The sequence below is a fragment of the Mercenaria mercenaria genome, chromosome 17, assembly GCF_021730395.1.
Source record: "Mercenaria mercenaria strain notata chromosome 17, MADL_Memer_1, whole genome shotgun sequence".
Taxonomy (NCBI): Eukaryota; Metazoa; Mollusca; class Bivalvia; order Venerida; family Veneridae; genus Mercenaria; species Mercenaria mercenaria.
In genome coordinates, this window is record NC_069377.1 from 49966018 (window position 1) to 49980697 (window position 14680).

At 35.3% G+C, this 14680-nt stretch overlaps 1 protein-coding gene across 2 annotated transcripts in view; it reads right to left on the bottom strand.

Moving 5' to 3' along the window:
* Window positions 1-854: 854 nt before the first annotated feature.
* The window catches only part of LOC123544792 (DNA helicase MCM8-like), a 45188-nt gene continuing 31362 nt past the window's right edge, over window positions 855-14680 (bottom strand). For both annotated transcript variants that reach the window (XM_053528134.1, XM_053528135.1), the window contains exons 15-26: window positions 14243-14311; window positions 13712-13789; window positions 12577-12714; window positions 10805-10848; window positions 10349-10435; window positions 8300-8363; window positions 5190-5245; window positions 4702-4732; window positions 4153-4269; window positions 3549-3784; window positions 2880-3054; window positions 855-1971 (exon numbers count right to left, since the gene is read on the bottom strand). In XM_053528134.1, coding sequence (XP_053384109.1) covers window positions 1858-1971; window positions 2880-3054; window positions 3549-3784; window positions 4153-4269; window positions 4702-4732; window positions 5190-5245; window positions 8300-8363; window positions 10349-10435; window positions 10805-10848; window positions 12577-12714; window positions 13712-13789; window positions 14243-14311 — 1209 coding nt within the window. In that variant the 3' untranslated portion in view covers window positions 855-1857. The remainder of the gene's footprint in view (window positions 1972-2879; window positions 3055-3548; window positions 3785-4152; window positions 4270-4701; window positions 4733-5189; window positions 5246-8299; window positions 8364-10348; window positions 10436-10804; window positions 10849-12576; window positions 12715-13711; window positions 13790-14242; window positions 14312-14680) is intronic.

Genomic DNA, 14680 nt, shown 5'->3' on the forward strand with positions numbered 1-14680 from the left:
ACCCCAAGAACAATAGGACTCACCCACTCTGTAAGTCCTATCACCCTGTGAAGTTTGAAGGTTTCTCGAGTTATTGACCGGAAATGGATTTCCATTTTCTGTCCGCTGCGACCAATCATCCTTTGAAGTTTCAACATTCTGGGTCAAGTGGTTCTAAAAGATATTGATCAGAAATGGTTTTCCATGTTCAGGCCCCTGTGACCTCGACCTTTGATGGAGTGACCCCAAAAACAATAGGGGTCGTTTACTCCATAAGCCCTGCCATCCTTTCAGGTATGAAGGTTCTAGGTCAATTGGTTCTCCAGTTAATGATCGGAAATGAAGTGTGACGGACGGACGGACAGGGCAAAACAATATGTATCCCCCAGTAGGAGGTGGGGGGGAGAGAAAGACATAATTAAGTCTCTATATGGCTGCAGAAGCCAAAATAGCAAATTTTGGGTCTTTAAGGGGCTATAACTCTGGAACCCATGATGGGATCTGGCCAGTTTTCGAAAGGAACCAGATAGTATGCCAATACAAGTTGTGTTCAAGTTTGATTAAAATTCTTTGCAAAATGTGGTTTCTATTGTGTTCACAAGAAATTGTGGACAGACACGGACGATCACAAAGCTCATCTTGTCATACGTGACAGGTGAGCTAAAAACAACAGCAGAATCGAAGCTTTAGTAACAATATAAACACTTGCCATCAATATATAACCTAGGTTATACTTCAAAGGTCAGTATTTTTACCAGGACAAAACAATGCAAAAGCCATATCAACTGTATATTCAAATTAAGCCATCAATATATGACCTAGGTTATACTTCCAAGGTCAGTATTTTTACCAGGACAAAACAACGTAAAGCCATATCAACTGTATATTCAAATTAAGCTTTATTAATTTGTAAGATTCACATATTAAACCTTTTTATTTGTCATCAGTACATTTTGATTATCACAGAAAAATTCATTAATCTTTCATAGAATAATTTCACATAAGTTTAATCATAGGAAGTTCCAAGACCTATCACAGAAACTTTCCTGTCCTTCTTGTACCAAATCTGATTATAAATCACAGTGTTTTATTCGAGCTCATGTAACTGTTATCAAACGGCACTTTATTGCAGTCTATGAAAGAATGTTTCTATGATGGAGGGAAGTTAAATTCCAGTCAATGTCAATGTTACCAGAATGGCACTTCATTATTCATCTGGGAGACCTATGAAGTGATGTTTAAATCCAGCCCATGTCTATGTAACCATAGTGGCACTTCATTATTCATCTGGGAGACCTATGAAGTGATGTTTAATTCCAGCCCATGTCTATGTAACCATAGCGGCACTTCATTATTCATCAGTGACATCTATGAAGCCCCAATGTCAATGAAATCAGAACGGCACTTCATTATTCATCAGTGACATCTATGAAGCGATGTTTAATCCCAGCCAATGTCAATGAAATCAGAATGGCACTTCATTATTCATCAGTGACATCTATGAAGCAATGTTTAATCCCAGCCAATGTCAATGAAATCAGAATGGCACTTCATTATTCATCAGTGACATCTATGAAGCGATGTTTAATCCCAGCCAATGTCAATGAAATCAGAATGGCACTTCATTATTCATCAGTGACATCTATGAAGCGATGTTTAATCCCAGCCAATGTCAATGAAATCAGAATTACACTTCATTATTCATGATGCGATGTTTAATTCCGTCCAATTATCAATGAAACCATAACTGCACTCCATTATTCATCAGTGACATCTCTATGAAGTGATGCTGAATTCCAGCCAATGTCAATGTAATCACAATGGCACTTCATTGTTCATCACTGATAATCAGGAGATGACGTTAAACTCCAGCTATTGTTAATAGTCAGTAGTTTGTAACTGATAAACCTTTGGTCCTTTCTTCAGCAAAAACCCTTGGGTATTAAGGGAACCAACAAATGATCCAAAGTCAGCAATATTCATTCCCAAATCCTGGAAAAATAAACAGATATTGATCTGTAACACATTAGTGAACAATTAACTTGATCCATCATTTTTTGGGAGGGTGAAGTGCCACTCAACATAAATTTCAGTCAGATAAAAATATTACTTAACCTCTTTTACATTTCACCGCAGGCTTTAGAAAACATTGCCTGAACATTGTTTCTACAACTGCCAGACTTGAAAGTTGTGCCTTTACTGTAATACAAATTTACCTCTTGAGCACGTTTTATGTCTAACATTCTGCAAAGAGAACTCACTGACTTAGTCATGGACTTGGAGACAAGATTTCAGTGCCAGAGAAATGACTCACAAGCACTTCACCAATATGGTAAACAATGAAACACTGAGGCAGACCTGAAATCAAAGTACAGTAGAACGCCACTCACTCAATCACCTAGGCCCACCCGAGCAATTCATGTGATCTCTGCCCATTTTCCTTATATTTTCTATGTGTATATTGCTCGAAACAATGGATTTTATACTGTATAGAATCAAGCAGGCTTTGATAACACAAGTTTGATGCTAAAGACCTCTTTTATCAAAATAATAACTACAATCTCAACACATTACACAAGCTGTTGATCACCTAGGCTCACCCGTGTAATTCATGTGGTCCTTGTCTGTTTTCTTAATATTTTCTGTGTATATATTGCTTGAAACACTGGATTACTCAAACCCTTGTAACCTCATGTGAGCAGCATTTTACAGTATAGTATCAAGCAGGCTTTCAGAACAGAGTTTGATGCTAAAAGACCCCTTTTATTGAAATAATAACTACAGTCTCTTTACACTATTCAAGCAATAAATACCAGTTCAAGAAAGATGCATTAAGAAAACAAACAGATAATTTCATTGCAAAATAAGCGTTTTATTAGCAATACTAGCTTTTAAAATACCTTTGCTATCTGCTGCATCTGTTGTATGGTGAATATAGAGTTGTATGTTTGGTCCGAGATCCTCTGCAGAGCTGCTATGAATTTTTTAGGTTGGGACCGGCCACTCATTCCTGACCCGTGTTGAGATCTCCTGAAGTCCAGCCCACCAAACTGGTCTGAATAGGTGTCAACCATACTGTAAAATTACGTGTTTTTAATTAGGAAAGAAATAAAAGTATAAACCAGCAAGAACATAAGTATAGAGTGGTGCTTTTTTAATAAGACACATACCTTTTATGAGTTTTCATGCACTGAAACTTGCTAAGGCAGCTTTATTTAGGAAATAAAATAGGAAAGTAAATGCTACTCTCTACAGAGAAATATATTCTGAAAATTACAAATGGTACTAGGTAGATTTTACGCATAAACATCAAAGGATCACAACTCAGTGGAAAATCATTCAGAAAAAAAAACAAAAAAAAAACAAAACAAAAAACAACAACATTATATATGCATAAATTAACAGTCCATCCAACACAAAGTCAATATATCTGGAATCTATTATTGTCTCAAAGTACAGAAATTCTCCAGGACCACAGGGATAGCTCAGACAACGATAGAGTGATTACCACAGAGCTTTTGACTTTTGGCAAGGTCCTAAATAACTGACAAGTCCACCAACGCATTTACCTATACTTCATAATCTCTATTACATCATCTGCATCTTCTTTGGTTGCCACCTCTCGAAGTTCAAGCCTTGCTCGAGCCTCGGTCAGCCTGATCATGGACTCTAGCTGCCGGGTAGTGATTGGGGTACTGTCCTGGGTCTGGTGCTGCTTGCGTAACTCTAGATAGAAATTTTGTATGGCCTTTGCTGCCTCAGGACCAATCTTTGGATGAACATATTTCCTTGCATATCCTACATACTATTATGTAAATAAACATAATAAATCATTATATGTAAGAAACAGTTCAAAATTATCAAAGTTACATTTCTAATGATTCACTGATATGACATTAAAGTGCTTACTTTGAGCAATAATACTGAGACATAATAAAAACTGTCAATAATTTAGCAACATGTATACCTTTTTCTTTCTTTCTGTTCACTGCAACAGAAAATTCAGATTTTTTCAAAGTTAATTCTATATTAATACCCATGTCGAATTTCACAATCCCCCAATGCCCTACATTTTTTACAACAAAAATACATTTTCCCATCAATAAAATCAATCACTACTAAACTCTGACTCTGAACTAATGGCTACTTTCTCTAACAACTAATAACACTCACCTTTCTCAGTAGCTGAGCAGGTATTGGATCAAAATGGTGATTTCTGGGTATTTTCAATCTCTCACTCAGTGGTTTATCTGACTCCCAAAGAAGCAAAGACTCATTCATACTAGAGTCCTGCAATTTACAAAGAATCTAGATTGTATCCATAGGACACAGGTGATCCCAATCCTGTCACTTTACATGGGTTCATGATTCTAGGTGAAATATTTTTAACACATGCAACACAAACTTTTAAGCACTGTACGTGCATTTTCCATTGAGTGAAGGACCATAACTCTGGTCTAGCTGAGTGAAATCCTACAAGCAATGAATTTAAACAGGTAACTGAAATTCCTTTCATGTGAATAAAAATCAATAACTAAAAAGTAGCTCAGGCATTAACCAGTGACAAGTAACTTGATGCAGTATGATGCCGACGTCTGATGACTTTAGATTAAAGTTGTTATTTTTCTCTTAACATCTGAAGCAGTGATTATCAAAATTCTATTATACTTTACCATATACTTTGCAGTGTTTTAGGTTTACTGTCATTCAAAATAAACTTACTGCAGATCTGGAAGTCTTGGAAGCCTGTTTTCTGCAAGATATTCAAACTAGACATAAAATTGTACAATTTACTTTCTTCATTTTGTTGGATTATAAGTCACAATGACACAATATTAGGTCATATGGTACTCTCCAGCATCTGATGGTAGAGGATGATGCCCTGTACCCCTTTGGGCATTATTTCTGGCAACTGGGTATCACCACCAACCTTCTGTAAGCCAGCTTGGTGGGATCTTCATATGAAAAAAATCTACAGCCAAGTGAGGTCTCCAAATTTTAGAAACCAGTAACCTCAGCCACTCATCCATAGAGGCCCTTTCAAAAATTACTAAAGAAAATCAGAATTATAAACAGCAAAGATGCTTGAATAAATTTTCCAGACTTTTCAACAATGCAAATAAAGCTGGTGACTAGAATGCTAATTAGCATTTAAAATAAAATCAAAGACTAATGTCAGGTTTACAGCATCTAAATTAACAAAACTGTACCTATTTTGTTTTGCATGAAGAGACATCACATGTTCTGACAGCATACTGTCCATCTCCTTAAATAATAATACATAAAATGTAAACATACCAGTAGATTTGTGAAAATAAAACAATTCATAAATACCTGTGAGTACAGGTGAAAGGTGTTTCATAAATACTGTACAGTGTTAGTTCTTCTTGGACAAATTTAATGAACTTTTTAAATGTTAAAACTTAATAAACAGGCTGCAAAAATCCAAACAGAATTTACGATCAAATTTTATAACTTTTTTCGAGTAGGCCTATGGATCATAAATACAAACAAAATTTAGTTCTTGTTGTTTTTAAAACTAAAGATTTAATGGGATTTTCTTTAAATGTGGAAGAGACATGAATTCCCAACTTAACTATGTGGCCCATTCTGACTGGTATACAAGTGCTCTATGCCTAACCACAAGCTAAGGTTATATAGCAACTTTTACAGCTTTGGAACAAGCAAATTCGATGAATTGGAATCCCCCGCCGAAAGGGTCAGAGGTCAGGAACGGCAAAAAAATATATCCAGCAAAAAGTTAAGAATGTTACCAAGAAGCAAATAATTTCATTAGTCAAAATCAAATTAAAAGAAAATGAATGGTTTGTTTGGGGGGTGGGGGGCGGGTGAGGATACAACAGTTTACATGTTGATTATAAATATTGATAGAAAACGAAAAATAAAACAAGAGGGCCATGATGGCCCTACATCGCTCACCTGTTATCATTGCACTTGAGGACAAGAAGGTCCTCAGAAAAAATATCTAAGTCCAAAGGACAGGAACAACAAAGGAAAGAAATTTAACCAAAAAGAAAAACAAAATTCTTACACGGTACAGATATGTCAAAATACACCTAAAAATTGGAGGTACCATCCATGTTGTACCACAGAAAAGTGGTCTCGGTTTTTCCCTACGGCCAATAATAAAAAAGTTACTAAAAATAGGCTATTTATAGTAATGTAAAAGGGAAGTAATTCAAAAGAAAATTATTGTAAGTTAACAAAAGAAGGATCTGCCAAATAAATCTGTTGACATAAATGAAATTTCAGATCAGTATCTTCATTAGTTACGGAGATATACCTATTTTAATTTGAAATAAAGGGAGGTAATTTGACATAAAATCAGTCCATAGTTATCTACCCTGATTGACTCGGTCCAACTAATGACAATAATGAAATTTGAAATAAGTCCTGTAAGTACTTACTGATATAAATCCATTTTGACTACAATCAGGGGAGGTAATCAGATATAAAATAACTCTGGAACCTACGATTGGATCTGATTTGTCATGGAATCCAAGATTTATTGTTGTTGAAGATATTCTGGAAGTTTGTATCAAATAAAACCATAAATGAAGTCTCTATATGGCTGCAAAAACCAAAATAGCCAATTTTGGACTTTTAAGGGGCCATAACTCTGGAACCCATGATGGAATCTGGCCAGTTCAAGAAAGGAATCAAGATCTTGTGGTGATACAAGTTGTGTGCAAGTTTGGTTAAAATCAAATCATAAATGAAGTTGCTATTGTGCAGACAAGGTCAAAATAGCTAATTTTAGCCCTTTCAGGGGCAATAACTCTGGAGCCCATTAGGGGATCTGGCCAGTGCAACAAAGGAACTGAGATCTTATGGCAACACAAGTTTTGTGCAAGTTTGATTAAATTCAAATCATAAATGAAGCTGCTATTGTGCAGACAAGGGCAAAATAGCTAATTCTGGTCCTTTCAGGGGCCATAACTCTGGAACCCATAATGGAATCTGGTCAGTTCAAGAAAGGAACCAAGATCTTATGGTGATACAAGTTGTGTGCAAGTTTGGTAAAAATCAAATCATAAATAAAGCTGCTATTGTGCAGACAAGGTCAAAATAGCTAATTTTGGCCCTTTCAGGGGCCATAACTCTGGAACCCATAATGGGATCTGGCCAGTTCAAGAAAGGAACCGAGATCTTATGGTGATACAAGTTATGTGCAAGTTTGGTTAAAATAAAATCATAAATGAAACCACTATCGTGCAGACAAGAAATTGTTGACGGACGCACGGACGGACGAAGGGTGATCACAAAAGCTCACCTTGTCACTATGTGACAGGTGAGCTAAAAAAAGTAAATAAAAAAAATTGGTGGGGGTGGGGGGGGGGGGGGGGGGGGAGTGCCCAAGGTAAGGTGGCGACCAGGTGTAGGTATACAACATCACATGTTTATAATAAATGTTCATGGAAAAGAATGAAAGAAGTTTAATGAAATTCTTCCCATTGGTTGGTTTGTTATGTACAGATCTGTGGATTTTTAAACAAATAAAGGGCAAGAACTACATGGAAAATTGACCAATCGAAAAAAAACTTGAAGGGCATCATCACAGTATCTTGGTTCATGTCTATTTCAAGTTTGATGAAATTCTACCTGCTAGTTACTGAGAAATGGCTGCAGACGGACATTTTTCATTAAATCAAGGGCAATAACTCTGAGGGAAATTGACCTATCAAAAAAAAAAAAAAAAACTTGACGGGCATCAGCGCAGTATCTTGGTTCATGTCTATTTCAAGTTTGATGAAATTCTACCTGCCAGTTACTGAGAAATGGCTGCAGACGGACATTTTTCATTAAATCAAGGGCAATAACTCTGAGGGAAATTGACCTATCAAAAAAAAAACTTGACGGACATCATCGCAGTATGTTGGTTCATATTTATTTCAAGTTTCATGAAATTCTACCAAGTAGTTACTGAGAAATGGCTGCGGACGGACTGACGGATGGACAACACCATTTCAATACCCACCTCCCGATTTCATCGGCGGGGGATAAAAATATCACTTATGCTTCCGAGAATACTTCAGACAGGCTTGACACAAAGACATGTCATATGCTACCAAAACGGCTTCCTCAAATGAAAGAATCTGACCCTGGTGTGACTCAAACCAACAGTCAGTTGCTTCTTTCACTCTGACATTGACTACATTTTTATAGAAAACAAGCAACATAAAAACCCATTGGCACTGAAATCTATCTAATAAAATATCTTCAAAAAATACACAATTTTTCATATTTAAAAAACCTGACATAAAAAGGTTTTAGATACAAAGTCAAATACAATACTAACCTCATCTGGTTTGTCAAGAAGAATGAACACCAAATCAAATCTTGATAACAAAGCTGAACCCATTCTGAAAATATAATAGGCATAAATTTGAAACACAAATTCCTAGCTAGTAAATGTAACCTTTTCAATATTCAGCAGCTGCTTATTACCTTCACAACCATTCTTTGCCTTCAAACATCCTGTACTAACAAGTTTAAGTTAAATCTTTGTCAAAATGCTAACACTAAATCAAGCTAACCTGCCTGAAGCAAAGGTTTCTCTGATCCAATGATTACAACTAAATAAACTGAAAAATTCTTGTGTCTTCATAATACTATTTAACAGTTTGATACTGCTGCCACTTTTTTTACATATTGGCCACATTTCCACAAGTGTGTTAGTCATGTTAGGGGTTTAAGGAAAATGAAAGCACATAAAATGCTGTAACTCCAGGACCTACCAAAACTGTTTTGTCTATAAAGTGTAAAGCACTGACAGCAGGAAGGATGTATATAGGAAGGACAAAATATTCTCTATGTATATACCCTAAAAACATCAATCATCTTGCGGTAAGTCTCACATGACTAAGTTACCTCGACTGCAATGGCAGTCGCAGGCCGACTTTGTGACTTTTATCTATAAAAAAATCTTGATAATTTACATTATCATAATAGAGGCAAGACTTTTTATAAGTTTGAAGCAGTATATTTCATTTCTGGAACAACCAACTTCGATGGGTCTGAACAAAAGTATAACTGTCATAGAGCTGTCACAATTGGTGACAAATGCCCCTAAGCATGCCAAAGAATGCTACAGTTGTCTGCGCAAAAAAAATCACACATCATTTCGTGACATTGACCTTGACCCAAGAAACCCGGGTATTAAGCGTGACACACCTTCCCAATAGGGTTAACATTTGTGTCAAATTATTTTCAAATCCCTTGATAAATGGCAGAGTTATTGACCAGACAAGAAATACCTTTGACTTCTAAGTGTGACCTTGACCTTGGACCTAGGGGTCTGGGTCTTGAGCGTGACATGTTATCTCAATATAGGGAACACTTATGCCAAGTAATTTTAAAATCCCTTCATCAATGGCAGAGTTATGGACCGGACAAGATACACTGACCATGTTAACCTTTAACCTCTAAGTGTGACCTTGACCTTGGAGCTAGGAGTCTGAGTCTTGTGCATGACACGTTGTCTGATTATGGTGAACATTTATGCCAAGTTATTTCAAAATCCCTTCATGGCTGGCAGAGTTATGGACCAGACACGAAACAGACCCCATTAACCTTTGGACCTCTAAGTGTGACCTTGACCTTGGAGCTAGGGGTCTGTGTCTTGCGCATGACAAATCATCTGATTATGGTGAACATTTATGCCAAGTTATTTCAAAATCCCTTTATGGATGGCAGAGTTACAGCCTGGACAAGAATTTACACTGACGCATGCATGGACGGACAGTGAGATTTTAAAATGCCCACCTTTGGGGGCATAAAAATCAGCAAAAGCTAAACTTGTACAAGATTTTTACAGTAGAACATTTGAACTAGATGTTGATAATCACAGTACAACAGTACACTTGTAGTCTGATTAGTCATCATAAATATGACACTTTTTATCTTTTGTTTTACTCCACAGATTAAGGATAATAAAGCATTTTTGTGTCAGGTACTAATTATACCATTTCAAAAAATGGGGATGATCGAGTCCAGAATTTTGATTTTGCAAAGGAACATGGTATACATACAAAAGTATATGGGTATTTATTGACTTATACTTCACTGGGTAATCTGTAGCTTCTTATCTATTCTATTAACATCCTCTACAGCACCATGAGAAATATTTTAACAACTAACCTTTAGTAAAGGTTAGTTGATAAAATATAACCTGGTGACAGGTAATATTACAGGGACATGGATCTGCTTTCCAGTGCCAGTAAAATGGAACTCCTATAACAGATTTTGAGGTAAAGGAAACGGAAATTTATTCATAACCTAAGAATTATTTACTTTACAGAGTACAGGTGTAATATTAGTAAAATTTTACTAATTAGCATTAACTTACTTAAGATTTTCAGCAACAGTTTTTGCCTTGTTATAATGCCCTCCAACAGGGTTAGCTGCTGCTAATATTGATGTCCTAGCTGGAAGGCTGTACAAACAGAAACATGAACAATTCAAAACCTGCAGTAACAAGAAAGCTTTGACACTGGAAATAGTCCTCAGTACTTACGTGCGGAAAAAAATCTGACATTTTCACCTGATGTCTATTACAAGTACTGTACACATCTCAAAATGGAATGTTGATGCAAGAGAAATTTTATTTTCTGAATGAAAATAAGCCATACTCCTAATCTTAGTCTTTAATATCAATGAGTTAAGAAGACCAAAGTAATTGCCAATTATTCTAAATGCCAGTACCGGCAACCACAGATGAATTTACAAGTATTTTATATCTGTTGGAATTCACCGGCTTTAATGACCACCCACTACATGAATCAGATTCAAAGAGACATCTTACCTACAAACAATCCCAGCTTTTGCAATACTTATACTCTGTTGTTCCTACAAAAAAAAAAAAAATACATATATATGTGTATATTCATTTCTTCTGCAGCAGGATTTCTCCATAAGGACTGATCAGAAAATATTTAATAAGTATCCAGTTACAAGATTAATCAACAGAATACACTCGTAGACTTTTATAATCAGTCACTGTTGTAATTGTGATAACTTGGATATTTAAATTACACGACTGAAATTTTCTAGATCACCTTTGTTCCAATATGCTATTTATTCATGAGGGTAATTTTCCATTAAAACGGCTTAAATCAACCATGTGTGATATACTTTAAATATTGTTTTATTTTCAGCGTAGTCTTAACAAAATATATGAAAATCATATGCGACCGATTATAAATGTCTACGAGTGTATACTCTTCTGGAATACCATATACTCCCCATGTAACTATCATTAACTTAAAGGATGTCTTCATTACTCAAGATACTGATGTTCAGAACAGGCCAACCTTAACAATATTGATGTTTCCCCTCTTGCCACCCATGCCATTAAAGGCTGGGTAGGTAAGCAGGCAGGGATATTTTGTTCATAAAATTCCTTCTTGATAAATACATTTCCATTTAACAAACATTTGAAATACATGTTACATAAAATCAATCTGTGCCTCCTGCATATCAATAATAACCCCATCTTTTCAGGTGTGTAATCTTTATAATCAGTTTGATCTGAAAGTAACAACAATGAAGTGAACAAGATACTTTTAGAATTTGAACAACAAATACTAAAAACTAATGTTGCTTTCGTAACTGTGATAAACTGTTTTGGGTAGAAGCAAATTTTGTGGGTAGGTAGCAAGAGCAGAAGCATGCAATATTTTATTTCAAGCCTGATAATTAAGATTTTGAATTTCGGAATACTCATACAATCAAAATGAAAAAAAAACAACAAGCACATATAAACAGAAAATATTTCTCTGGAATGTTAAAAAAAAAGGAAGTAACAACACTTTTGGTAATCAGTATACTATAGTTATACTATTCTTGCCCTTTGTATAGAGATAGGCCCTAAAATTTTCAATGATAGTATTACATTAAATAAAGTCTAGAAATTGATTTCCAAGTCCTTGAAATAACCAAAAATGATTTCACAAATGTGAAGTTTATGATAGTTTTGTCAATATCAATAACAGAAGTTTTAATTTTTAATTTAAAGTTGTGATCCACAAAGAATGACAGCTCTTGCCTTGGGCTAGTACTTATAAGTAGAGATCTATTAGTTTACTTCCCTTGCAATTACACATTTGAGTGGAAAATGAAAACTGTTTTAGACACAATATCATACTTTTTTGCACAACAAAATCATTTGGGATTTATTCATTTGTGTTTGATTTACCCCTTAAGACATGGTTCCTATGATTCTGTCAACTTAAATATGGTAAAAAATTAACTTTTAACAAGCCAATAATAAAATGAAGTACCAGTAGGTAAATAATAGTGCAGATAATACAGTTTTGCTTGCATCAAAATGTCACAATAGAACCACTTTTGTAATACAGAACACCTGGTAGGATTAGTAAAGGTGCAATTATATTGATCTCTATTTCCTATGCCTACTTTGTATGGAATCCTGTCAAATTTAGAGTGCATGCTAGTGTTATCTAACCATGAAATCAATATGGATGGATCTCTTTATTCCTGTAGTAACTTTTGCAAATGTTTTTATCAGTATTTGCCAGCTGACAGACTAATACAAATATTTCAGCAAAGCCCTACCATAGCTTCTAGAAGGGCCTGATGTTGGTTGGACATCTTATCAAACTCGTCTATACAGCAACATCCCTGGTCTGCCAGTACAAGTGCACCCGCTTCCAGAGCATAGTCTCCAGACCCACCATCCTTAGACAAAGTCACCTGTGTTGCATATTTCAATAGTAAAGCAAAGGGTCATATCAAATTACTATTTCATTCTATAAAATTAACATGACCTATCAGTCATTTACTAGGCAAGGAATTTTCCAGTTCAATGCATAATGTGACACTGACCCAAAAACAATAATAAAATCGTTCTAAAAAATTTGGTCATAGGTCAAGCGTTTTTAGTCTCAAAGTCACTGATACTGACCTTCTGTTTCTGAAAATGATGACGGTCATCTACTGACCATAGACAAATGTTATGAAGTTTGATCGCCCAAAGACAAAGTGTTCTCCAGCTATTGATAGAAGCTATTTTTAGTCCCAAAGTCACTGTTAACTTGACCTTTGACATACTGAACTCCCAAAAATATACAGATCATCTACTGACCACATGGAATCGTCCGATGAAATGTGACGGTCCTGGGCAGAAATATTCATGATTTACTAATAGAATCTGTCATCCTGACCTTCATCTTTGTCTACTAACGCCTGAAGCTTTGGGAGAAATCTTGTTATCATATGTTATTGTAGTTCCATGCATTCTCCAGTTATTGACTGGAAGCTAATTTGTCTCCAGGTCAATGTAACCTACTGACCACAGGTAATTACCCTACGATTTGTTCTCTAGTTACCGATCAGAAACAAGAGTCAGTCTACCAACCTTTGGACAGAAAAGCTATTGGAGGGTAAATGTATTTTCACATAAAATTGACAAGTAGTAAGTTTCCTTTTTTCAAGACATTTACAACAATCTATTTTAATTCAGTCTCAACAATTTAAAACTTAACTAAGGCAAACCTAAGTCTATTTTCAGGTTTATACATATTTCTACATTTTTAATTTTTCAGTAAAAAATATTGAACATATGACTACAGCTAGCCCTAAAATAAAGGTTCTGTTTAAACAGTTATTTTCACCAGTCAAAGTTTAAGAATAATTACTACTAAGCATTTCTGTTATAAATTTTATACGAAACAGTAATTTAATCACTTACAGTCAATCCGGATGTTGTTGTTGTATTACCACACACATATACACTTCTAGGTGCAATGTTTGCTGTGGCTTGTAACATCTGGAAAAAAAAAGAAGAGAGTATAAGACGAGTCTGTTTCTCATGTCCTAGGAAGAAAGGATAGTAGGGTCGCTATAAAATTTCAAGTATTTAAGCATTTGTTTTCTTCTAAATATTACATAAGATTTTTTCTCTCCACCTTCTGTAAGCTTAATGTTGGACCTCTTGCAGTGCTTAGATGAATAATTATTCAGAACTCAACAGAACCTTAAAATCAATTATTTAGCAGAACTCTTTTAAAATAAATCATTGAACACTGATCTCCTTATCTAACTTGTTTGTTTCAAAGCAAAGACCAGGGTCCAAACAGACTATTTAAGCAAAGATTTCAGGACTTTTTTAGGAATTTTTCCTCATTTTTAATGAATGATTTTTCAAGATTTTACAATAAAGTAGTATCACTCTAAGTTAAACACCCTTAAATTGCTTTTCTGATACATTTCTTTTACATACCTGTGACTTGCCAAGACCAGGATCTCCAACTATAAGCAAATGAGGATCACCTCTAACTGGGATTCTGTTCTGAAAATATGGAAATGGCAAGCAGACTCCATTTAAATAATAAATTTACATGTAATCAATCCTTGAAAACTGAAACAAATGTGAACAAACAGACAAGGAGAAAATGGTCTTCTGCAAATATGTGCCCCCTTAAAATTATTCTTTATAATCTTATTCAAGAGGGCCATGCTGGCCCTAGATCGCTCACTTGAGTTACACTGCTTGCTTGAACAGTTTTGAAAGATTATTATGCAAGGAAAATGTCTGTGAAATTACTATGAAATAGTATATTTGTACAATCTTCTTAACCCTTTCCCACACCGAAACGTTTATCACCGTATCTATCGATTACCAAACAGAAACGTATTGACCCGTGTCTATCGGTTCCCC